Raw genomic sequence first — 27,139 nt, forward strand, 5'->3', positions numbered from 1 at the left:
CAGCTAAAAAATCATCAACGCAGTTAATTCTCTCCCATCTCTGAGTCTCCTCCACTCTATTGTTGTTGTCTTTTTGGTACGCTGCTGTGATTGAGAGAAAGAGAGAGAGAGAGGACTAGAAAGGAAGGGAGGGATGAGACACGAGAGAATAAGTCCTTGGTTTTCTTCCCGTCTGTCCAGGTGCCATGTGTGATTGGCCAGCGCACCCCGTGGCAGTGGCATCGCCCCGGATTTGGCGAGAAGCTCTCCCCCCTGCTTGTTCTCTGAGGCTCCGGGAAGCTTTCATGGGATTTATCGCTTCCTGTTGGATGGCACTGAGCTCTCTGCCTCTCTGAGAAAAAAAAAAGCGTCCACCGAGAAAAACACACACTACACGGGTAAGAAGTAAAATAATTATCCAATCACAGCACAAGGAGGCAGACCGGGTTCCCTTAGCAACAACTGAAGAAGAGAAGAGAATCCTTTTCTGTTTCTGCTCCCTTGGTTTTTGGGCACACCCCTGTGGACTGCTGTGGGTCAGTGTTTTTTGAGAGGACTTGGAGAGCGCTGTTGCATAAGACAAGCTGCCACCCAAAATTCCAGAGGAAGGTGCTCATTCGCCTTGCGGCTCCCTTGTAACTGTGTCTCATCGGCACCATGATTTTTTTGTTATCCCTCCACAAATTCTCATCACAAGTCACGTTCCGCTGGCTTGGAAATCAATTCATTCTGATCCCACGCCACCTGGAATAAGCCCTGCTTTGGGGGGATATTGGACGCTCTGTGAAAAAAGACCCACACCTACCTTCCTCCCTTTCATGGACGAGAAATGAAGGACAACATGGTTAAGTCATCATCTGCAAAGAAAATGGATGTGAAGCAAAGTTTATTTTGATTTTTTTTTTTTCCTTGAGGGGGAGAAGCCACACAGCACAGAGGAATAACCCCCCTTTTGCCAAACAGGATCCGTCCTCTGTGAAAAGACAGTAGCCCTCACCGAAGGACTTCTAATGTAGAACACTGTCATTTAAAAAAAAAATGAGGTACTGCTGGGAGTTCTATTTTTCTATCTATATTGGATAGCTTTCTCTATAAAAGGGTTAATATTGAACCCTTTTTCTGCTTTCACTTTTGTATGTTAGCCTGCCATTATGTCACTGTGTTTCACAAGTAAAAAAGGTTGTACAGGACAAGTGGAAGAGGGAAAAAGTCTATTCCCAGTATAGACAGGCGTTTTAAATAGCATCTCCTTCTGGAACAATTTCAAACATACACACTGACACACGAGATGAGTTGGCTCAACACGATTATGTAAGAGTTTTCAGACCAGTTTTAGCCCATGTATTTTGCTTCTTCATTTTCCATGGATTTACAGCATTTGACTTTGCCCATGCTCACTTTCTCTTCATTTTTGGACGCGTCTACCAGAGGGCATGGATGTCAGAGTGTGACCCTGTGCCGAGTGTTCGGGCGAGGCAAGGTGTTTTGGCTGCACAGGTGCTTTTAAGATGTTGAGATCTCCCTGCGTGGCCGGGGCCCCTGTTCGGATCAGTAGCACTGCGGCTCCTTGTAGCCAAAGACATGGACCCCGACTCGGCTCCCCCACGCCCTCAGCCTGTTGGCCACTGGCCCCACGTCGCCCTGTAAAGGATGTCCCTCAGCAGAGCTCCGGCCCGGGACACCTCTGAGACCCCCAGCCCGAGAGAACGCATCCGCAGCCACATGAAGATGGTGATCGACCAGCTGGACGGCATACTCAAAGAACTCAAGGATGTGGCCAAGGAACTCCGGGAGGTGAGACTCAAAATCAACTTACACATTTCAGGCTTTCCAGGGGATTTAGAGAGGGGGGAAAGGGGGGAGTAAGAGACGGAGGCGAGGAGGTAATATGGGTGCCAGGTGGGTGTGCTTCTCAAGTAGGCTGCATTTAATTAAGTGTAACATTTTTTTCGCAGCGTGGAGATTTTGATTACGATTTTAAAGTGATGCGATCTCACATTTTTGGGGGGTTTTGTAGCAGGAGGGTATTGTTGATTACAACCACAGCAAGGCTGTCTTCCTTTTCCAATCAAACAATTGCTTATCGCCAATTACAAATGTGTTCAGTGGCATCTTGTGGGAGGTGCAGCAGATGTGAAGGGCTGTTGAAAAGCAGCAAAGCCAGGCTGAAAGGAAAACCAAGAGGCAGGCTTAAATAAGATACAAGACTTAGCGCCGCAATAGTTATATAACCATTTTGTTAAGGATCAGCTGGATTCCTACTGTATTTTTTGCAAAAGCCATGGTAACACTGGTAGATGTGTGCACACGCACATTCACGTGCACGTATGCATGGACAATACCACTTTATGAACAAAAGGATCAGCGTGTGTGCCCTTGCATGCAGCTCAAGTATGGACCAAACAACTGTGTGTGTGACGGCTGATTATGAGAGTACAGCTGCTCATGTGTGCGAGTATGAAACGTCCCTCATCTCTTTGGGACTTTCCCCCTGCAGTGTCCTCGAAGCCGCAAGCTCTTCCTGCAAAGCTCCTTCAAAGAAAGAGATGAAGGCAGATAGTGAGACAGAGACAAATGAAACCCCAGCAAACAGTTGTGTCTGACCCACCCCACATCCTCTAAGCACATCATAAGATATGCCTCCCACCTGCTTCTGATCAGGGATGCAGAGGGAGTGAGTGCGTGCGTGCATGTGTCTCTAAATGTGTTGAAGAAACGAAATGGTGGATGTTAGTGCATGTAATGACCTGAAGGAGGAGGAGGGGTTTTTTGAACAGCCAGGGTGAAGTTGCCATAACTCACTCCATCACTGCACAGATCTCCCCCCTCCCCTCCCCAAGCTCTGTCCCACTCGCCACGGTCTACTTTATGTACTTGCACATTCGGAGGTGCAAGGGCACGGCTCGTAGTGCACCTTTCTCTCTGGTGAGGAGAAGCCAGCCTGCGCACGAGAGAGTGATTGATGGTTATGGGACAACGGCAAGTGGAATAATGCTGGCTGGAGCTATTTATAAACAAAAAATAAATAAATACGGCCTATGCCTCTGCCAGCTTCGACACGTATTACCATTCTTATCCCAGACCCCATTAGAGAGGGCTCTGCATGGTGGCTCAAATGTCATTTTTTATTGGGAGAGTACAATCCCACACATTCAAATGGCTAAGAAATCATATTAGCCGCAGCGGCGGTCATAATGTTGGTATCAATATCCCGCAATTAACTGACCTACGAGATTGCAGACGGCATCGGAAGGGAGATGAAGAGACGGAAACTGTGTAGCACCATCAGATGCATGGAAAGCCTAATGTTCCATAAAATCTCTTATTCTTGGCCACATGAAGGGAACAACATAATAGATAACAACTGTCACATAAATAAATGATGAGTTGCCATGTGAATGTAGTGAAATAAATAAGTCAATGAAGGAGCAGTAATGACTGATTTTCACCCACAGGGTCTTTGGGGAACTAGAGATACTGCAGTGCTCTGAGGAGTTAAAGCTGACACTCAAGAGGAAGTAGTGCCCAGAAATAAGACGGTTGCAATGTTTTCTCTCAGGACCACATATGTACAGTGGCATTGTTCCAACTGATCAAAAGCTGACATTTAAAATGAGTTAAAACATGTTTAACCCATCACAATTATCACTGCACTGCAGACAACATTAAATATTAATGAACTAAATAGATTTTACTATAAGGAGATTATAGTCAATTTTGGTCTGGTCTTCATCGGCTTTAACATTATTATTATTCACCATATCTTGAATTGTTTATAAATGTACCAGTTTTTAAACAAATACATATTTCAATATTGAATATAACAAGAAGAGCCAATTCAAGAAAACCCTTCACCTCCACTGATTCTACCTCAAAGTGCCTTGCTTTTTTATCATGCAGACTTTGGATCACTACAAACAACACCCATTAAACATAACATTCATTTCCCTATGTGGCAAGTGTTTGGCATTTAGAAATCCAGAAAGTTGAAAAGTAAAAAAATTCCTGGTTTCATATTCCGCATGCTTATTTCTGACAAAACTTTAGCAAACACTCTGCAAACAGCCGTTTTGAGGGAGCCTGAGAGAAGCTCAGTAATGAATGTTAAAATGAAAAGCAATAGCAAGGAAATTTCCATTTAAGTACTATGTGAGGCCCGTGCTTTTTTCAGTCAAATTTTCTAGTACATCAGTTATCCATCTCAATACTTAAATGCAGGTTTTGTATCTAACTGGGTAAAAGGGGTTCCAATTTTATTCCACAAAATTAACATAGCAGCAAATAACATAACAAAGAAGTCCCTGATTGGCTCTTAAAAGACCAGTTTGCACACACAAACATGTAATAAAACGTATTAAGCTTTCGCTGAAGGTGTTTTAAAATCAACAGACATTTAGCAACCGTGCCATATGGTTACCTCCCCCTAAGCAAGTAGATAAAAACATTAAACTATAGGCTGCCAACAACTAAGCATTCACTAAATTAAGCATACTCAACTGATCTATGTGAAATGTGTAGAGATAAAGCCATTTTATTAGAGAGATGTTGTTAATGTCACAGCTGCTTGTCTGTGCTACAGTACAGCTTCAGCCAATAAATCTCCTTTACATGTCAGAGAGAAATGTAACACGGAGCACACATCGTTTCCCAAGATTGCTCCCTTCAAAAGCCTGTTACAGTCAAATGCAGCCCGTCTTACTTGTGAATCCCATTACAGGCTTCATGACAGGCAAAATGAGAAGGATCAACAGAAAGGACATTGGAAGGTAATATACTGATAAACTACTCCATTTGTAATAATAACAATGGCAGGAGAGGCAACTCTAGAGGAAATAATTCATTTAGGAATCATTTCAACCTTGGATTTTGAAGACTGGGGATAAACAAGGGAAAAGAAGTAACCTCCGAAATTTCCCATGTTGAGTGGTTCCTTTTGATAAAACAGAATTTCACTGAAAAAGAAAGGGCAACATAGGAAACGTAGGAGTGCACTCATGTTGGTTGTTAGAGAGATACAGACTGGTAAATGGAAATCATTTAATGAAGTGCAAAAAAAAAAAACAGGAAAAAACAAAAGATGTAGCAGCATGGACTTGGGGGGGAAGGGGATTTTATGGCAGTGAGCTAGACATCTTCATATGGAACCAAACAGGAATGATGGACTGTTATTATGTGGATGTGGTTATTATGCAGAATCATACGACAGCAGACAACGCTGCGCCTCTGTGCACGGCTCAAGACAAATGAACACAGGGAGGCAATCAGGGCTCGTGGAATTAAAGCTCAAAATGAGAGGAGCGAATAGAAGTTGGACAAAGAGCAATTAGTAGCAGTCTAGGACACTGGCCTCTATCAGTCCAGGACTTGAGACCGGCTCACTCTTTTGACTGCTACAGACCTGAAGATGGAGGTGGGGAGGCAGTGGGAAAACAACTAGCGTCAGGTGAAAGCTGCATCCTCCAAATGTCAGCTTTTTAGGTCCTGAGTAACAGCTTTATTAATGAGACTGGTGACCACGCAGTTTTATAGCTTAATAATGGATTTTTTTTAAAGTATTTCATGAATGCTTTTGAAAATCACCTGTGAGTAGCAGCTGAACTGTCAGCCTTTTAGGATTTGCTTGTTTTTAGAAAATAACTAAAAACGGTGAACTTTGTGCTCGATTAGCTTCGCCCACGACTAAATCTGCAGAAGTGCATCTCTTTTCTAATCAGTCTGAAGAAATGGGGAGGTCTATTCAATTTACATTCGTCACCCAATAACAGCGACACGATCTCATTGGCCCGGCTGTCAAATCGAGGTGTTTGTGCTAAAAGAAAACTGCTATGTGAATGATTCCATCTAGAGCGGCTTACCGCGAGGTGCTCTTTCATGGCATGCTAAAATCCTGCATTGTTGAAGCCACACAGCTGGCCCCAGATCAGCCAGCCAGTCTGCCAGCCAGTGGTGTCCCCTTATCGAGACTAAAAGCAGTTATGACACGGTCCCTTCTCCGCTGAAGCTGCTGCGTTCAGCACTGAGCCAAATCTGTTCCAAACCCAGAGGCAGCCCAAGGGAGACCAAAACCAGAAGGGCCATTTTTTTTCTGCGGGTGCCAAGTCCTCTCCTCAATCTGAGTTTCTTCCCGCTGCTGCTGATGCTGCTGCCGCTGATGCTGCTGCTGCTGCTGAGCAGGCTGGGAAGAAGAAAACGGCCGAGCAAGAATACTTTTACCATGAAGGGGGACTCCAGAAATCATTAGCATTTTCATTCAGAGTAGAACAATATAAAAGATGCTGGTAAACACACTACATTCCATTAAATAGTTTAACCTATTACAAGGGCATACTTTTAAAGGATGTTTAAAGGTGTGGGAAAGTGCTGGGAAATCTGAGGAAAATGGGTCACTGCAGAATATTAAATATTAAATAGAATATTTAAAAATGTTAGCAAGAAATCAGCAAGCAAGTCACTATATCAGGTGTCGTATTAGGTTGTATAAGGAAAACAAGTACATTTCACTGAGAAGAGCTTCTAATGAGCATTTGCATACCAAAGTGATTACATTGTAAATTAAACAATTAATGATGAGTAAGTGTGGCCTAATATATAATATTGGCATGAGATTGTGGTTCTAATTGCTTGTCCAAATGGAAGTCTACAATCAGAAATTACAATCGGTCACAAAGCTGTGTTCTCGTGGACCGTTTCCCGCAAAGCAACCATTCTCATTTGGCCGCCGGTGCCGTGGGTTTACTGCCCAGTTGACCACAGCCCAACGATTGCCACTGAGGAATGGCCAATCTGTTCTCCACCAGAGAGTTGATTTACTTCAGATTGAGGCCGGCTTTGGCTCCAGCCTCAGACCTGTAGCCATGTCAACCGGCAGGCCAACACCACTCGCTGAAAACTTAACCAGTCAAACAGGAAAGCGCTCTTCAACCCGACATACCTGGGCCAAAGGGTTTCTACTCATTAAAAGCCATTTGGAAGAAATGACAAGTACCCGCCTGCTGTGTCTGTCAATTTGTTCCTCCTTGTCTGACCTCCTTTGTGTGTGGAAATTAAATTCCTAAATTAAACTTGGTGACGCGCCTCGAGCGGAGTTCACTTTGCTCGGGAAAAAACAACAAGAACAAGGTACCTCGAGCCTCATCTATCCGTTTGCTGAACATAAAACGCCCTGCCATCTCCACACCTGTGTTGCTGCCTTGAGCTGTGCTCCAAATACATTTGTCCATTCTTGGAATGAATCAGAGGCTCAATTATTCTCAAGACTGATGAAATACTGCTTCGGGATTTGAAGTGGAAACGTCGGATCATCTCTCGGTTGAGCTGATTTTAAATGGATTGGGAGCTCGTACTCATGTTTGCTAGCACAAAAACCACAATGGTGGTGACCCCCATTGACTCACATGCAACCTGATACAAATATAGCCCATCGCTAGTTCAACGAAAGGAAGGGGAATTAAGCATCTCCTGCATTTAGCTTAAGCTTTTACCAAGAATAGCTTGCATCATCAGAAATTAATTCCTAGACCCCCATATCAAAAAGCAAGCAGTACCGAGGACTGAAAGGAGAGCAGAATAAAACAAAAAGGAGGGAGGGGGCAGTGGTAAACAACGAGTTAAGACTTTAGCGGCATCTAACCTTGAGAGCTGTGGAGAGAATAAAGCGGCATCACAAAAAGCATTCCCCTGAGCCTCTTTTACCTAGCTCTGCTGTGGAGCTCCAGCTTATTTAGGATGCAGGCCCAGCATATTGACTAGCCCATCATGCCTGTAAGACCCACTGGATTAGCTGGCCCCTTTGAGCTCCGCTTCCCTGCGCGAACTCTGCACTCAGCATTGACTGTAATGAGGGCTTTAGTTTAGACTTCCTCCGAGGTAAACACTCAAGAAATTGCGCTCGTCTTGCTCATTGATTTCTATGAACCAACATGCTTACTAGCTGAGCTAGCTCCAGATAAAGCAATGCATTTTTTTTTGTTTTGCCACTCATGTTTGGACTTTGCGATTCTGCCACGAACCCTTTCGCTTGTCCTGAGGCAAGGATAGAGCTGAAGAGGATGAAAAAGGGAGTTAAAGGCAGAGGGAGGGGAGAAAAGACAGAGAATATCAGAGGGAGAGAGATATGAAGGGTGGATGGAGATAATGGTTTCTCCTGCTGCACAGAATTGCGACAGACTGGGTGGAACAGCTTAGATCAATTGTTGCAATTGTGCTCATTCGTGGGCGTGTTTTGGATTGTTTTGGCCCATCTCTGTGCTGTGAATAAAACCAGTGGGCTGTAGTTAATGGTGTGAAAAATGGCATCCATCGAAGTGCACAAGCAGCCTCCGAGAATAGCAACATCATTCTATTGTGTCAAAGCATACTGTACGCAGGAGGGACAGCTTGCTCTCCATTAAGCGGTCAAACTGACTCTCTTTCACCAGGTGTGGAGACTCATTTTTGTAACGAAAGACAGAAGCATGTGAAGAATAATGAGTGATAAAAATTAATAATGTGAAGATGCTCCCATTTTCCTCTATTCCATAGCCAGTAAAAAGTGCTCAGGGCAGCGTGGGCCGGCAGTGCAGCAGCTTAATCCAGCTCCAATCTTTGGAACTATGTTATACTGAGGGAACATCAGGAGGCTTTTTTTTTTTCCTTTTTTGTACTTCCTTTTATTTTTAGCTGTAGTCTGTGATGCATCGTAAATCAACCCAGTTTTAAAATTGGATTGTTCCGTTTTAACATGCAGAAATAGCTGAAGTGAGATTACACAAGGCATCTCTTTCCACTGACCTTTCGAGTTTATGCGTAGCGTGTCCATCCTCCAACCGACACACAAGGTCAAGCAGGTGCACACTGATAACTCACAAGTGGGTTTTTTTTAGTGCTATGAATATTCAACGTTAATGATATTTGCACCTCGGTTAACTGATATTGCATCTGGTGGTTTGCTCTGCGTTTGGGGAAAGTTGCGAAACGATAGAATGGTGTTTGGTTGCTCAGGTCATGTTTGCAGTCAAAAGTTTGTTACAGTATTTCCACAAGTTCTTTGTTATAAAATACTAAAATATGTGTAATTTTTCAGTGTATTGTGGCAGTCTAATGAATGTTAGTATAACATTTGTCAGTTATTTGTCATAATTAAAACGATTACACAGCACAGGGAAATTACCATGAGAGAAATACACTTAAAGTCACATTTAGCCCGACTTGTAGAATCAATTGATGCTTCTGGTTTGACACATTAAAGTTTTTCATTCATTATGAGGGAGGAAAAAAACATTGAAACATTCCAGTTTTGTTGATGTATTTTAGAACACATTTCAGGGGATTATGAAGCATGCGGCTCAGCCACCCATTTACATTGCCATCAAGTTAATTTGTTCAGATCTTATTATCTCAAAACACAAACGACCAATGATTCTATAAGAAAGTTGTCAGAGTTTCACATTAGCGTAGACGCTGGTCATTTATTACCAAGCACATTTCCCCGAACATCATTTCTTTATGTCCTGGAAAAACAACAACAACAACTCACAGAGAGAGAGAGGACAAAATAAGGACACACTACCGTTGAAAACTCATTTTTTAAGGTCTATAAATTTTGGCACAACATCTGCTAGGGTGTCCTGTCTTCACTTAAACTTGTTTTATTGATTCTGTTGGAGTCCAGACAGCAAACAGCAAATTAAAAATCTTTTCTACCTTCAACGTTTATTAAATGATCTGAGCTGCATTGCTGATAAAACACCATTACGAGCAGAAATGTCAACAATATGTCTTTCGGGATTTGATAGTTATAGTATTTTCTTTTAAAGTGACGAAATGGATACCTGCGTTTTCAAAGTCTCGCTGTGTTTTCTACAACAGAATTTAGCCCCTGAAAATCCTTGTGCCGAGGCAATTGTACGATGCTTAGCATGTACTTATCTGCAGAGAAATCACTGAACAACTAGCATCCTGCACATTGATCCATAAACTTAATACATATAATGAAATTCATTTCAGAATAATTACATTATTCCTTTATGTTTTATTTTACTGGCACAAATCAAAGCAGCTGCTTTACACAGATGTTTAGAAATTAAAATAATTACTATGAATAAAATCTGGATTAAAGCCTGATCTTGAATAATGATGACTGAAGAAAACGCATATGCTTGCTGATGTTTCACCACCACCACAATTATGTTTCTTCCCAGTCAGTAGTTGAAAATGCCCAAAAAAAACAAAAAAACAATTACTAGGTAGTGTCGCAAGTTCTTCATTCAAAGAAAAACCAGCAAGTGATCCCTTTAGTACCTAAAGTATTGTATTTGCATGGTTTAGCTCGCAGCCAATCACAGCAAGCATTCTTTATTCACACGATGGGTATCGACTGAAGTATTCTATTGGCATCGGTATCACGTAAACAGGACTGGTACCGGAATCGTAATGTGTTAAACGACACCCAGCCTTACTGAGTAGTGAAGCTCAGAAATAAATTGGTTGAAATTTGATTGGTTTGGCTTGTCAGAGGCGATGCACAGCCCGAGAGTAAGCACTGCCTTAGAACACAACTTTAAAGAGAGCAAAGCAGGAATGTAAATTGGTCGGTTGAGGTTGAAGTCAACTTGATTTGACTTGGGATTGGTAAAAGTAAGATTTGTTGTTCAACATTTCTTCTATTTTGGAAAATATTGCAAAGAAGAGATCAAACTGCAAATCCGGGCAAAAAATGCTGGGATCAGTAGAGTTGGCATACATTTCTCAGATTGCGAGATCAAAGATTACTGAAGGGAATAACTGGCTAACGCAGAAGTAACGCACTTCACAACTGGACTGTAGAAATGCTAAAACATTAAATTCTCGGACTGGGATTCATTTTCTAATCTACCTAATAAATGCCAAGTAGACAAGAGATCCATTTAACATTTAAATGTCATTAATTACTTCACTTTGTGAGGAGCCTGTCTGTCTGAATATCAAAGCAGTGTGTGAGCTTGGCCCAGGGTGTCACAGTTAATCTGCGTCATGGACCCGTCTTATTGAATTAATCAGATATTTTTCTTTTCACTTACTATGCAAGCGAATGTTTGAATTCCACAATGGACGAGACTACAATGAATCCTTAAGCGGTGTATGTTTTTTGGTATAGATATTGTTAGCCTACGGTAATCATTTGCACGCTGTGAGTTAGTTGCACGAATGAAGAATGGGAGTTCGTTTTCAGCTTGCAAAGTGGACTTTTGTTGTTTCATGGCGGATGGCCGACTATCCAGCATGCAGCGTGTCAGTAAGTGTTGGCGGGCAGGTGTTGAGGCTGCAGGTATACGTTGGCCATGATAATGAGTTATACTTCAGCAGTGGCAGTATTTGCTAAATGGACCTGCACTATAGCACTTTTCCAGTCCTTTCGACCACTCAAGGCACTTTACACTACATTCACATATTCATACACGGATGGCACAGCCTTTAGAGTATGCAAACTGACACCCAGCCCTACTGTGGACCCAGGAATTTAACTACCGATCTTCCGATTGGATGACGACTGTCTCCAACTATGAGCCACTTTTTGCTCAACTTATACGTGACCTTTATCATAATGTTTCTCCACAATTGCTGTAAAGGGCAACAACTTTACCCATCTCTGAGTCCAAGAAAAAAAAAAAACACAACATAAAACCCTATCGAGCATCTTCAAAGATGGCTCCTCCATGTTTCTGGAATCTCCCTCTGTCTCACTGCCGTACTGCTCTGCACTGGCAGCTCACACTCTTGCCGGTGGCATGGCATGGATGGCTGCCACCACTGTCATTGTCACCGGCATGACAACGCACCATCTAACGCAGGGCAAGGCGACATGAAAGAGGCACAGCTGAGCGGACAGGCTAATTATTCAGACTCACAGCTAAGAACAGACGGGGGACAGAACATGTCAACAAACTGTTTGGGTGATTAATACTTTTTGTCATCCACGCAGTCACCTGTGCAGTTGGCAGTTTACAGCCGAGACGATGAAGCCAGAGATTTCTGACTTTTATGCAAAGCAGATGATACAGCAAGGTCTAGGAGGGTAAAAATTATAATTAGACTTTTTGGTCCACTGTTATTCACTGGGATATTAACTGGGGATGCGAGTGCAGGTTGCTGCACGCTGCAGCAGACCGTGTGCTGCAGGTTCTGATTAGAGACGGAAAAAATCCTAATTATGATTATGCAAAAAGCAGATTGGAAAAAAAATTATTTACTGATGAATTTACTAATGAACAAGCATTAGCAAATTCCCAAGGTTAATAAGCTTCTGGAGTGTCTTTTGTTTCCATGCAATGTTTCCAACATTTTGACTTATCCATTATAGTCCATTGCTAAATGCAGAATTAAATATTATTTGAATTCCATGGATTGTTGATACCTTTACTACCCATCTATCTATATCTATCTCTATAGATAGATAGATCTATCGAGATTGATATGTATAGTGTCAAATGGACAAACACTGTTTTGCTCCACTAAACACAATCATCAGTGACCAGAGGTTGCAGGCCTGTGGGAAGCCATTTCTGTCTGCATGATTATAATAAGAGTGATCTGATCAATGGCCTCAAAAACAGCCCATTAGCCTCTTTAGTTTACCACCATCCAGTTTATGACCACACAGCTGTTTGACAACACAAACATAAATAATTAGAGGACAAAAATAACATTATTTGGTGAGCTATATCACATAATCATTGCATCGTCTTTACCCAACATTGCAATAGCAGAAATACATGTGAAAAATAGATGCCACACAAAGGCATGCAATGTAGCCAATATTAAATGGATGTTTTTTTTTTAATTCAAAGTTGGCATTTTTTAACAACGGTATAAAAAGAGAATCAAGATTATTTTAATATAATTGTATATCTCCATGCAATATAATAAGAGCTGCAAATGAATCAGGTATTTCAAACATTGATTAATTCTTACATTTTTTAAGCGCAAATGCCAAAGATTTAATGGTTCCAATTTCAAATGTGAGGTCTTGTTGATTTGATTTTCCATGCTTTACATTGTTGTATTTTTTTTTTTTTTATGTTTAGGATTTGAGCTGTAGAAATGATTGGTTGATATTGTAAAATGAAATGTAGACATGTGATAGACCAACTTCATGCAAGTAGTGCTTCCATCACTCACAAAAATACAATATATTCAATACATCCCATATAGTTACGTAGTTGATCATTAACAATGGTAATTTCTTTAGTGAATCCATTATGCAGGGCATGGTCACTTTCATCCACACTCACGTGTATAGCCGCAAGTACTGCACACATACAAAAACATTAACTTCAAATGGAAAATCCATATTTGCATGCTGTGTGTGGTAGGGAACGTATGAAAAAAAGATTCTGACAAGTAAAGCTGCTCCACTGTCCTCAATTCAACTATGACTCACAGTTTTTCAGACTCCCACCAATTGAGCATAGTTTATTCACGGGAGATTAGATGGTTGATCGAGATACTAAGAATTGTTTTTCAGACATGATAAGATCAGTACCGATTCTGGGTTTTTATTCAAGTTACTATACGGTCATTAGTTTTACTTGATTAGTTTGACTAATCAAATACTTATTTATATAAAGACATTTCCAAAGCATTAAAATAGTACATTTACATTTCTATATTAGAATAGTCCCTACATGAAGCTGCCAAAAAAGGCAATTCACACCAAATTGACCTAAGCTGACGAATAAGGTAAGAGGGGGAAAAAAATAATTTTGGGGCGAACCGTCCCTTTAATCATGATTGCAATGACCCCAAAGTGCTGAATGTCCTGGCACTACCACATAAATCACCATGCCCAATCTGCAGCTTGAGGTTTTATAACCAATTCTGTGTGCATCTGTGCCAAAAGCCAAACAGCATCACTAATTGACCTAATGTTTGACGGCTGTCCTTGTCTGGCTTCGGAGCCATTGACATGTATTAGAAGATGGAGGGAGGGAGTGATGAAGCAGAGGTGGAGCTGCAATGATGACCTCCACTGGGGCGAGCAAGGTCATGGCTGGAATTGTAACTCCCAGAATCAGCTGTTTGCGTTGGCAAAGAGGGCAACTTGATGGAGCGGTTTGCCCACAGTCAGGACTTTCAGAGGCAGGTGAGGGTGAAGACACTCAGGTCATCCATTGTTGCATTTGTGGGGAGGCTTTAGTCAGCACAAAACAAATAGGACAAGGGTTAGCACAACATCAGGGCATTGGATGTCCGTCACAGGGTCGTAGCCTGTAGAGGTGTGTATGTGTGGGGGGAATATTTAGAGACGGAGAATCATGAGACGACGTGGAGAAGGAGGAAGAGTTGGAGGCAGAATGAAAAGAGATGGGGAGGAGAGGAGGAGCCGATGAGCGACAGAGTAAAAGAATAGAGAGAAAGCTTATCTCTTGGCCTGCAGACAACAATTTTTATTTTTTTTGCCCAGAGCTGGAGCTGTGTGCACAAGGAAGTGTTCTCCGAGTACGTGAGCCAAAGGGTCAGCAGTTCAGCCCAAAATTCTATGGCTGCAAGTCAGTCTCAGATGCAAAAAAAAAACTGAAAAACTGGATCTAGCTATTTAACACCTGTCATTCCTGCATCTGCACTGGGAGCTGACGAGTTCACGGAAGAGGACAAACTATTTTTCTTCATCCATCTGTGTGGTTGTTCTCTTTATTAATATATATATATAATTTTAAAACTCTTATTTTTAACTCAGGCTGGAATTTCGTGAGTCCTTTGCCCTTAAAAAGCATCCGATCCATCTGCCTTGTGTCACTACTGTTCTGCAGAGTCATTTGTAACAACCAAAAATAGCTTTGGTCTACATTTAGTCAATGACATCTGCTATGACCTAAATGGAGGCGATATTAAATGGGCTGCGAGTAGCTAAATGGCACACAAAGGGAACTGTGCTTTCAGTACACCTTTAGGTCTAAATTATGTAAAATGGAAGAAAATAAAACAAGGGCACTGCCGACATAACAATACTACAGATACCTTTGAAGTCACAGAACACCAACCGGAGAACCTCTTTTTTCCTAATGTTTATATACTGTATTTTTCAGTTGAAACAGCATATGAAGGTAGACCATCATTCAGAAATATAATCTAAGAGAATGATGGGTTTTTATATGGGATGTAGGGCTAAAGGTGATAGAGTGAAGACACAATTTGAATACTAAATTAGTATTCTAATTGAATTTTGATTTAAAACCACAGGAGCATTTTTTTAAAGAGCACTTTTGGGGGCATTTATTGCAATGTAAATGTTTTACATGGAAAATTAGCATACAAAATGGAAAAAGAGTTTTTCATCCTTCTGTGACTTTAAGGCATTTTACAAGGAACCGCAACGAGAAGTGCTGAATAAACGACACCCACTGCATATATATATATATATATATATATATATATATATATATATATATATATATATATATCGGCTCGTGTGAAGAAACAACGGAGATAGCTCACTTTTCGAAAAGTGCTACACAGCCCCCCCCTAGCTGGTTAGCTGCCCCCAGCAACCTAAGAATCCAGCACATAGTCCCGCAGGTGTTGAGGCAACTGGGTTGGCCGGCGAGCCTGCTGGGAAGGTGCGCCTGTCGGGTCAGAAGAACGTAACAGGGTCTGAGGCTGGACCTCCGGGTCGGCCTCAGCTGCAATGAGGGTGGAGGCTTCCCCTACTGCCTGCGCCAACGGCTGGTAAGGGGCCAGTCTATCCCGGTGAAGGGCCACAACCCGGTTGCGCTTAACTATCCGGACCCGGTACACCACGTCAGACAGTTTCTCCAATACCACGCACGGCCCCACCCACTGGCACATGAGTTTAGGGGACAACCCTTTCCTTCGCTCCGGGCTAAACACCCACACCCGGTCTCCTGCAGCAAAGTCCGACCCTCGGCAACGAGAGTCATAGGCCCGCTTCTGACGGGCCCCAGCATCGGCCAGGGGCTTGCGTGTCAGTTCGTGGACCTCCCGCAGCCGTTCGCAGAGATGGTAGAAGTAGTCCAACCCTGGTTCGCCCTCCACCTCAGGCTCAGGAGTAGGACTGAAGACCAGGTCCACAGGAGTGCGCAGCTCGCGCCCAAACATAAGAGCTGCCGGGGTGCACTTGGTGGACTCTTGGACTGCCGTCCGGTAAGCCCACAGAACTATAGGGAGGTGCAGGTCCCAGTCCTGCTGCCGCTGGCTGGTCAGGATCGCGAGTTGAGTCGCCAGAGTCCGGTTGAACCGTTCCACCAAACCGTCACTCTGCGGGTGTAGTGGAGTCGTGCGAGTCTTCTTTACCCCCAATCGCCGGCAGACCTCCCCAAAAACCCGGGACTCAAAGTTCCGGCCTTGGTCGCTGTGCAGCTCCTCTGGCACCCCGAACCGGCAGAACATCTCGTTGGTCAGGTACTCAGCAGTGGTAGTGGCGGTCTGATCAGGAACCGCGTACACCTCTGGCCACTTGGTGAAGTAGTCCATTGCCACTGGGACATACCGGTTCCCACTGTCAGTGACTGGAAATGGACCGAGGATGTCGACGCCCACCCGCACCCATGGGAGCCCCCACCTGGTACTGCTGCACAGGGGCATGAGAGCGTCGGGTCGGCCCTTTCTGGGCGGTGCAGGAGTCGCATCGATGGACGTGCAGCTCTACGTCCTGGCGACAACCCGACCAGTAGAACCGGGACCGGAGACGATGTAATGTCTCCGGTCCCGTAAATATATATATATATATATATATATATATATATATATAAAAGCAGCAAATCTGAACCACCACCCACCATCAAAAATAAAAAGACTGGATCCTGCTCTCATTCTCAAATTGATTGAAAGGTTTTGCTTTGTTATGAGGATTAGCATTTTAATCTAACTTGCAATGTGTTTTTAAGAATAAACCAAATCATAAGTTTTTCAAATTTTCAAGTCAAATGTTTTGTAATAAAACACCTCATTTTTATATGGTAAAAAAATAATAAATGTGTATCTATCTATCTATCTATCTATCTATCTATCTATCTATCTATCTATCTATCTATCTATCTATCTATCAAAATATTGCTGCTTCAATGATCAGAACACAACATGAACACAATAGACTGGGTAGGCGACACGTAAACTCTTTATGGAGAATGAATTACGGATGCTTGGCAAGCCTGTGAGCTATAGACATATTTCCACACGTTTCTTATGTAAATGAAAACCTAATTTCCCTACTTATCATACCACTTTGCTCAGATCAATGTACTCTCTCTTTCTGCTTGGGAGCAAGTCCACAGTGCTTTGTATCCATGGCTAAGTTGCCATTATGATGCCCCACTTTGATTCTTCCAAAAAAAGGGATCTCATTCTCGCAGAGCTTCATTTCTTAGTAAGCGCTGCTCCTCCTGATTGTATCAGAACTTAAGACACAGTGTTGAATAGAACCTTAATAACTAAAGATAAACCATTTTGACAATTACTTTTTTTTTTTTTGTCATTCAAGTGCAGAAAAATAGAAACGCTCATCAGGGGAGTCGCCCGTCTCTTGAGGAATGAAAAACAGTAAAAGGGACTTGCAAGGAGTTTCAAAACATTTGGTTAGTGCGCTACTTTGACACAAGCAGGAGAAAGTGTGACCTTTGCACACATCATGGCTGTGGATTTAAATCTTACACAAAGCCCTCCGGCTCCACTAATTGATGCCGGGCACAAAAACACAGAAATGTGCTGCTTTGAAGGCTTAGCGGGACTGCTGGACAAGTGCACCCCTCGTCAAACGGCCTCGCCTCTGCTTGACCAGATGCGGCCCATCCAGACACCTGGAGGAGTGTGACACCATTACCTCTCCCTCGGTCTAATTGCCTGGACATAACATTGGCAGTTGGGAAACTGTTCTAAAGCCAAATTCTGCAGGAGAGGCGGCGGGTGGGCTCCGTGCTCTGAAATTCACTCCGACTGTCCCCCGTCTGAGTGACAGATTGATAAAAGGTTGACTGTGGCCTCTGCTCGCCACAGGTGGACGTGCCTTTTGCCCCGCCTCCAGGGGACTCCAGCATGGTTGACTTTCAGGTTGGGAAGTAGAAAACAGCTCAAGAAACACTTGAGCATTGGATTTGAATCGCACTTTAGCGGTCGGTGGTCAGGCAATTAGAGATACATGGTGGAAAACACAGTGTCATGCTGTTTCTCAGCCCACGACTGCCTGCCTGCCTCAGCACTATACATATGTATGAGTGGAAGCTCGAAAGAGCAAAGGAAACCCATAAGCAACTACTATTTTCATTTTTGTATACAGGTTATCTTAATGTGATATGATGTAGCATTTTCCCCATTGCTCACATGCTTTGATTCTTGTGTTACCAATGTAATGTATGTTACATTAGTAATGAGTGTTATAGGCTTAATGCTGTAGCTGAATGCCTCGCTCCTCTTCCTTCATTTGAGAATACAAATATAGTGCCAAAGCCACTTGACCCACCATGCTGTTTGCCGTCATCTGGGTCATAAATCAAAATCTTCTATTATGCACTTGAACATAGAAAAAGGGGTAACAAAAACAAAAAAAAATCGATAAATCCTATTCTCAGTTCACAAATATGGTTTTTCCATTACTGAGACTAGTGGAGTCAGAGGATATTTCATTGATTTCTGATCCTTAGACACCAGTGAATATCCTTGAGAAAAAACAAACTTGTTGGTTAAACTTCTAGTGTATCGGAATATAGCCATATGCTGCAACCAAGCCTTACAGTCTTGAACAAAAAAATAAATACAATGTTTGAATTGAAACGCAATGTCTACAGTTCAGCATTGTAATGAGGTGTGCAGAGGGAAATCAGCATACCACCATATCGTCTTCAAATGACCTCTGAACCATGAAGATTCATAAATTGGATTTAATTGTAAATTAATATGAATGCATCTTAGACCGAAAAATTAAAAAGCAGATCATTTCAATTTGATTTTTTTTTCAAAAGGAAAGAGAAAAAAAGAGAGCCAACTATCGGAGGTTGCCTCGGGCGCAGACACCGCTAACAACATCGTCACTAAGCCCGCCCACTTCACACCACGCTGTCAAAATAACTGTCAGAAAGGCTTCATGCCTCTGAACTGCTGGAAAACATGTTGGACTTTGTGTGTGCCCTAACTGTCATTTATATCTTCAAATTATGTATTTGATAAAGGGAAGCAACATGGTCTGAAGAAAGCTAGTGACTATATGGTCAAATTTAAGTAATATGTCATTTATTTCACCAGTCAATTGGTAACAACATGTTAAACAGTAAATAAGAAGATCCATGAGATGGCAGGAGGGTATTTCACAACAACAGCTTGAGTTTCTCAGAGTTTACGAGGTACACTTGAATGCACCATTAAATCCCTGTTGGCATACACATTCTTTAACATATAGAGCAATGCTTTCTTCTACAGCTTACAAACGGTAGGATATCAGTTAATGGCACATTGTTTACATAGCTCACAGGGGGGAAAGCAAAGTGTTGCTACCGGTAACTACGCTCTGTCATCTTGAAAGTGTGCAAGTAAGTGGGGTTTGAAATCAAAATCTAAAGTTCATTTTGATGGATTTTCGATTTAGAATCAAAATTGTGACGGGAGAGGAAAAATAGGTCATCGGACTCTTTTAATTCACCGCACACACTCTGCCCTTGTCATTTAATTGATAGATGCATGCCCTTTCTATTTTTCCACTCTCTCCCAACGCTAACCATTTATTGCCACTTTCATTTCTGAGCAGAATGGTGAGTTTTGGAGATCAGAGCTGGGTATCTGGAGGCTAATGAATTGGGTGGACTGCAGTGATTGCAGGAGCATCTGCTTTGCTTTAAGAGGACACTAAGTGACATGTTAAGAGTAAAAAGAGATGCAAGGAACACAAAAAGCTACTGCTGCCTGATGTGTTACATAACATTTCCTGTATATATTCCCATTTATGTCTTCATCTCTGACCAACTGATAATTGTAAAGCTACAGATGGAGACCTCTTAAAGGAGAAATCCGGTCATTTTTGACCCCATTTCCGTTGTCCTCAGGGTCATCCCGACTTATTAGAAGCAAAAAACCCGACAAAAATTGACGTTGCCTAGCCCGAGATCTGTACCTGCCTTCCAGACTCGCTCCAATGCTAACCCATTGGGGCACGTTATATCTGCTTTCCTGGGCCTCAGAAAACAATTCCAAGACCTATGCAACACAGGTTGGGTCCGTACGAGACACCACGGCGCTCGTTTAGCGCAAATAGTGTTGCAAAACGACATAAATATGTGTGTTTTAGCATGAAGTTACTCACCTCAAATCACCCCGTAGACATTAGCAGTAGATAGCCGAGCGCCTGTCGTCCCTCCCAGTCACCGCAGAAACGAAAACGTTTTCCTCGTAGTTTTGATTTTGTATCCATAAAGAAACGACCGAGCAGTGCAGTCGTCCTGTCCGTAATAAATCCATGAAGCTGTTATGTCCATATGTATGACTATGTTACAACATAGCAACGATAGCTTACAGCTAGTAACGTGCTGGGCGCTCGTCCGTCCCACTCACCGCAGAAATGAAAACGTTTTCCTCGTAGATTTTGTATCCATAAAGAAACAATCGAGCAGTGCAGTCGTCCTGTCCGTAATAAATCCATGAAGCTGTTATGTCCATATGTATGACTATGTTACAACATAGCAACGACTGCTTACAGCTAAACAGTAGCCGAGAGCCAAAAGTCTCGCGCAAGTTCCCGTCTCCCGACGTCCTCACTCTGGAGCTGTTTTCAAGCCAGTACAGTGAAAAATCTTGGACAGTCGCGCGAGGGTCACTTTGATCTCACTCTGTTGATGAGAGACTGCAGTCTGCACACGCGACTCCCACTCGTGCTGTCAACACAACTAGCCTACTGAGACTGCGCGAGATTTGTTGTCTTTGTAGCAGGTTCAACTGTCACAAAGGCTAAGCAATCTTACTATGTAGGCTAGCGCTAGTTACACTGTCATATGGACATGACGGCACTGCTCGATGGAAAGAAGTTTGTCACTGTATTGGCTTGAAAACAGCTCCAGAGTGAGGACGTCGGGAGACGGGAACTTGCGCGAGACTTTTGGCTCTCGGCTACTGTTTAGCTGTAAGCAGTCGTTGCTATGTTGTAACATAGTCATACATATGGACATAAAAGCTTCATGGATTTATTACGGACAGGACGACTGCACTGCTCGGTCGTTTCTTTATGGATACAAAATCAAAACTACAAGGAAAACGTTTTCCTTTCTGCGGTGACTGGGAGGGACGACAGGCGCTCGGCTATCTACTGCTAATGTCTACGGGGTGATTTGAGGTGAGTAACTTCATGCTAAAACACACATATTTATGTCGTTTTGCAACACTATTTGAGCTAAACGAGCGCCGTGGTGTCTCGTACGGACCCAACCTGTGTTGCATAGGTCTTGGAATTGTTTTCTGAGGCCCAGGAAAGCAGATATAACGTGCCCCAATGGGTTAGCATTGGAGCGAGTCTGGAAGGCTGCCAGGCAGGTACAGATCTCGGGCTAGGCAACGTCAATTTTTGTCTGGTTTTTTGCTTCTAATAAGTCGGGATGACCTTGAGGACAACGGAAATGGGGTCAAAAATGACCGGATTTCTCCTTTAATACTAACTCTTATCTGGAGATACAGGTTTGTTTCCATGTTCATACATACTTCATACTACTGATTAACATGACTCTTTAATGCCATGCAACATGAAAATGTACGTATTATTGATGAGCACTCCCCCTCAGCAGAATGGTGGCAAAGGGTGAAAAAAACATGCATTAGTTGATCAGCATGTACAGAAGCAGTTCAGGTGCGGTCAGCTCTGTTCTCTCAGAGGGGTGAATCCAGTTCCTGATTTTTTTTATTGGTTCAATTTATCCTACGCTGCAGATAGAATACTAACCAGGCCAGTGTGATGCTTTCAGGACACTGTACTACTGAAGTAACCCTAGCCATGCGTTTAACTGGAGCTCAGAGATGTACTACTCCTCACGCAATTATGAGCCGCGATTTGAAACACCCCGGGTATTTCAGTGACACATTAAAGTCACTTAAATGGGATGCCGATTTTCAACACCGGACTATTCAAATAAAGCGTGACACCATTAAATGATTATTTCATGAGCGTGTCGATCTAGCAGAGATTCTGCAAACACTACCTAATATTTGTTGCCCTGCTCATATATTCTGATTTCCTCCCAATCTGCATGAAGGCTGTGAATACTTGCGAAACCCAATCAGTTATTTGTTTGACTACGCAGATTAGAACAGAGTTTATTCACATTCAGAATTCACAGGTTTGTAGATGGAAAATCTGCATTGTGTGCGCTTCTTGCTCGATCATATTTCAGAATATATGCTGGTTTATTACAATATTTACATACACTGCTGATTTTTACACAAGTAGACAAGTTGTGATCTAATGGCTTATATTAAATAAAGCATGTTTGAATTTTTGATTTCTAAAACATACCATAACATATGGATAATTAATGCCAAAATGCTTGCATTGAAGTCGGCTACTTATAGAAGGAGCATACGCTTTTACTGCTCATTTCTGACCAACATTTTGCTTGCAGCTCTACTACAAAGATTACAGGAAAATCTAGAGTAACATTTGTGGCTGACCGAGCACACCCTGCTCCCACTCTTTTTTATTTTTTGCTCTGGAAATGAGAGCAGATGCCAAATGAAACCACTAAGCAGAGCAGCACTGAAATAAGAAATAGCTGTAATGGGGACACACTGGGTGAATATTTAGAGCAATGCCCATATTTTATGCCGTTTCAGGTCATTCCAGGTCAAAGCCTGTGTCTCCACTGATTTAACTCCAGGTTTGAGGAGCACGTGCTTGTAGAAGTACAGTTAGGTTCATGCAAAGTAAGCACTGCTGGAAATATGATGGGTTTTCTTCCCGGAAAGATGCCGTTTGGCTTATCAAAGGGCATGGCTCCTGCTGTCTCTTCCTCCCCATCTCCGTCTCTCTTTTTTATCATGCTCTCTCAGTCCTTGAATTCCTCTGAGTCAATAGAGACATTCCACTCTGTGGTCTCAAGTCAGGGGCCCGGGGAGATGGTACCTACGTGTCAGCACTACATTTGCTTTGGCCTTAAAGGGAGGAAAAAAAAGAAGGGTTTCGGAAGGTTAGGATAAGGGCAAGAGGAGGGTGCTGAAGATAGAAAAGGAGGCAGATTCCGGGTGCTTCATCATCTCCAACGACAACTGCACACAGAGGGAAAGCAAAGTACATGTCGGCTCCTTATCCAGCAGGCTGCCAGCTAGCGGTCACCTCGCAGACGTCTGGCCAAGCCCATCTATTAACCCAGAACAACTGGTCACTTTCCAGCTTCGACGACAAGCGCTTTTAATTGTGCCTGTGTCCTGGGGCGGGGGGGAGCTGCTACAATTTCATTTCAATTTTGATCGTTACCAATGAGTCTCACCTCACAGGATCACTGCTCAAGAGACACAGCAAGACAGCTGTCCCCAGACAGAACACCTGCCATCTTTAAATGTAATGTGTTTTAGAGAAAAGAAGCGAACATAAAATTATGTTTAGTTGTCTTTTTTTGCTTTCACATCCTTGACCCCCCACCCCCAAAAATATAACCCACAATCACCTCGACTGCTGAGTCCTGTCGATGCTGCAGAATGTGCCAGCATCTACATAATACAGCAAAACTAATTTCCCTGTCTCCTGCTGTTCTTGAGTCCTGAGAAGATGAAAATATTCATTGCTGTTGTCCTGAGCACAGCATAATCATCTAGATTTATGCTTCTAGCTTGTATCAAATTAATTGCGCATGGAGTGAGGAGGGTCGAGAGACTATCTCGCAGAAATGGATTTTTATCATGTCATCGCACAATTGCATAAAGTAAAACTACATTGCTCGTTTTCATCTTTTTCATCCCAGCAAAGTCCACACGGCTGCTGCCTCTGCGAGAAAAGAAAAGAACAGAATGCAGAGCACAGATACGGCGCAGCATTACATGTTAGCTAATTTCCAGGCTTGTCAGCAGGGTGCGCAGAGGGATGGTATGCACAGCATTTATACTCAAATGGCTATGAGAGCCAACATGATGAGACTACCGCCTTAGGATTATCTCCATCGCTTTGAAGTCTTTTGGTGCAGTGGTTATGCCTAAACACTTAAGTCACGAGGTGAAACTTGACAGGAATTATTAATGGATGTCACTTTTTAAGGGTTAGACTGTGAAAACTCAACATACTAAGAAATAGAATCAGTCAGTGTCAGTGATCATAGGATTCAGAAGCGGTGTAACGAAGCCTGCATGTGGTTTTTCATGATTCACAACAGTGATGCACCAATTGCAATTTGCTTGGACAATTCAGATTTTTTAAATTTTAAGAACTATAACTGTCAGCAAAGCTTCAGTCTAACCTTTTCACCCCGTTCTGAAAAATGAATTTAACTGCCCCAAAGTCATTGTAAACCATAAAAAAATATAAATTCCTATAATTGAATTTCTATTGAAATAGTTGAAAAATAAATGTTGATAGTAGTTTCAATTTTGTATTATAAGCTGCTTAGAGCTATCGTTAGGAAGTAAAATATGTCATAATAATTAGAAGGTCATGACCATTCAGCTGAAAACCAGTTTTAAGTGGAAGCCAATCAATCATGGATATCTGATCGCCACACTTGACGGGGTTAGAAAATCCAAATTTAAGTGCTCCTGGGGTGTTGAGCAAGTCTTTGATGCCATCTCATGTGTTGTGGAGCCAGCATGTACAGATCAAAGAGCTGCATCATAAGGAAGTGAAACGTTATCATGATCACCCTCTCCATTAAGTACAGATTACTTTTAGTTGCACTTATATATCATCGTGTAGATAGAACTGGTTCAGTGTGATAGAGCCAATGGCCATTCAATGCATCTCTGGAGAACTATTACCAAAGCTGATGATGTCTTTAAGCAGTTCATAAGTTTGAATATGTGAAGCAAATAACTCATTCTTTTTGACATGATAATCGCTTTATAACATTAACTGAACGGAGAAGACTGTTCTGTAAGCATTATGATCTTCACATTGGAGATGTTCTTTTAGTCTAATGTCCTATTGTTGGCCAAGAGAAGACCTAACTTTGAGGAGCTGCAGATTCAGGACTTTTCTCAAAAAGGTATTAGAGAGGAAAAAGGTTAGAGTGCATGATTTGTCACAATTCCCTTGTTTTTTTTTTGTTGTTGTTGTTTTTTTTATTAATCAGCAAGCCTCCAACTAAAATTGTCCATTTTACCACCTCAAATCAAAAATGTTTATTTATTTGCACTGGGGATATCAGATGACCAAATTAACCCTGGAATTGTCAACCATCCAAGTCAAGTCATGTATTCTAAAGAACCCCTCCCAACAGAACAACACATTGTTGTAGATTCTAAGTAAGGATAAGTGGATTCCAAACTGTTACAATAAAAAAAAAAAAAAATCTGAAAATGCTATCGTTGAGGCTCGGTATGGTTAAGGCACTTGGTTAGGGAAAGTCCATGATTTAGGTTTTAAAAAAATGATTATATTCACATTTGGTTAAAACTTTGTTCCGTTTTGGTGACCTTCGCCGGTATGGTGACGATGTGTATAAGACTGCGGAATTATCATGAAGAAAGCCCTATTATTGGGCTGCAGGAAATGGGAAATAACAGAAGTCTCCTGTATTAAAGTCCACTGTTTTGTTGACCCTGCTATGACCATCTCAAAAACCTGCACCATATTAACCTCAGAACACAGGTCATGACATTATGATATCATGTAAAAGTCATGCTTAGACAAACTACAGCCACAGCAGCGTTCCATACTATGAAGAATGACCAAGGCTTCATAAAGGACCGGATAGTGTAGAAATAAAAGAGTGGAAATAGAAGACTGTGTCACATTCATAAGCCCAGAAAAGGGAGGGGTTGACAGTAAACCCTGTAAATCCATTTGGTTTTTCAGACATGGAAGGAGAACGGAACTGACAATAGCTTGAGGGGCCAGTGCTCCACGGAGTGAATACAAGAGCGGAGGAGAGGAAAAATAAATAAAGAATGTGTCACCTAGTGGGAGGAGGCACCGAGGCAGGATCTGTCAGAACTCTGCTGCTGTCTGCAGATTAGATCTGGGGCTATTTAAAGAGGGAGCTCACGCCAACACCCCCCCTCCGACGCCAGTGTCCACACTGCGTCCGCCGCCTCTCTGACATCATTGGTAGCAATTACCTTGTGACCAAAAAAAAAAACACGAAACACAAATGATGGCTACAAAGTGCGTGGGGGGGGGGGGGGGGGGCAGTTTTCTCTGACGTGACTGACCTGATCACTTTACACGTTCTGTGCATCTGCGTTGATTCACTGCATGAAAGCCAAGGTCACATGAGAGAGAATATGCCTGATTATGTCAGAGATGCAGTCAGAGCTGTGGTAAACATTTTTAAGGGTTATTGTTGGCCTATAAATAAAACTCTCTAACCCTGAAGTCAGACCTACAAACTGCCATCAGAATAATCCCCATTTCCCATCATGATCAAAGTAGCATGAGTCTGGCAGTCAACCTGATTTGGCCTGTGCTGTATATGTATCTGTTGCCCGTGTATGACAGGGTGTTTATATTTGAGAGGAGAAAAAAAATTGCTAGTGATTGATGCATGTGTTTACGTGGGTGTAAGAGTATATGCCAGAAGAAGAGATTGGCTATGTGTACAGGAGTGTGCATGTGTGTGTGTGTGCTTGGAGTTTTGTGTGTGCCTATTGTGGGTGTGTGCTCTAGCGTGAATGTACTTTGTGAGCACGTTTTCTGTCCTCCCACAGTAAATTGATTAGACAGAATGCTGCTGGCGAGGCCCCCACTGTGTGTTTGGTCACGTCACTCTGACTGTCGGTGATGTTTCCCTTCTCAAATAAAGCGACATTAGCCCAGTCATGTTTGCCTCCCAAACATGAGCCAAGGATGATGAAGCCACGTGCACCGTCAAACTGCGAGGCATCGTTTACCCCGGCAATACCTTATCCCCTTCGCCGTTCCCTCGTGCTCTTGCACTCCCGTGTCTCTCTCCTCCTCCTCCAGGCTGCAGCAGACTGACTCTCTGCAACAGACTGAGTCATTCTCAGCCAGTCAGTTATCTCTCTATCCAGCCCTCAGATTTCACCACCCCTTTTATTGTCATCAATCAAAGCTCGGCTGCCA

At 42.6% G+C, this 27,139-nt stretch overlaps 1 protein-coding gene across 1 annotated transcript in view; it reads left to right on the forward strand.

The window, feature by feature from the left end:
• The first annotated feature begins 888 nt into the window (after positions 1-888).
• insyn1 (inhibitory synaptic factor 1) overlaps positions 889-27,139 on the forward strand; it is a 43,480-nt gene continuing 17,229 nt past the window's right edge. The window contains exon 1 of the mRNA XM_084038596.1: positions 889-1,773. Coding sequence (XP_083894722.1) covers positions 1,630-1,773 — 144 coding nt within the window. The 5' untranslated portion in view covers positions 889-1,629. The remainder of the gene's footprint in view (positions 1,774-27,139) is intronic.

This window comes from Eutrigla gurnardus (genome assembly GCF_963514095.1).
Source record: "Eutrigla gurnardus genome assembly, chromosome: 1".
Lineage (NCBI taxonomy): Eukaryota > Metazoa > Chordata > Actinopteri > Perciformes > Triglidae > Eutrigla > Eutrigla gurnardus.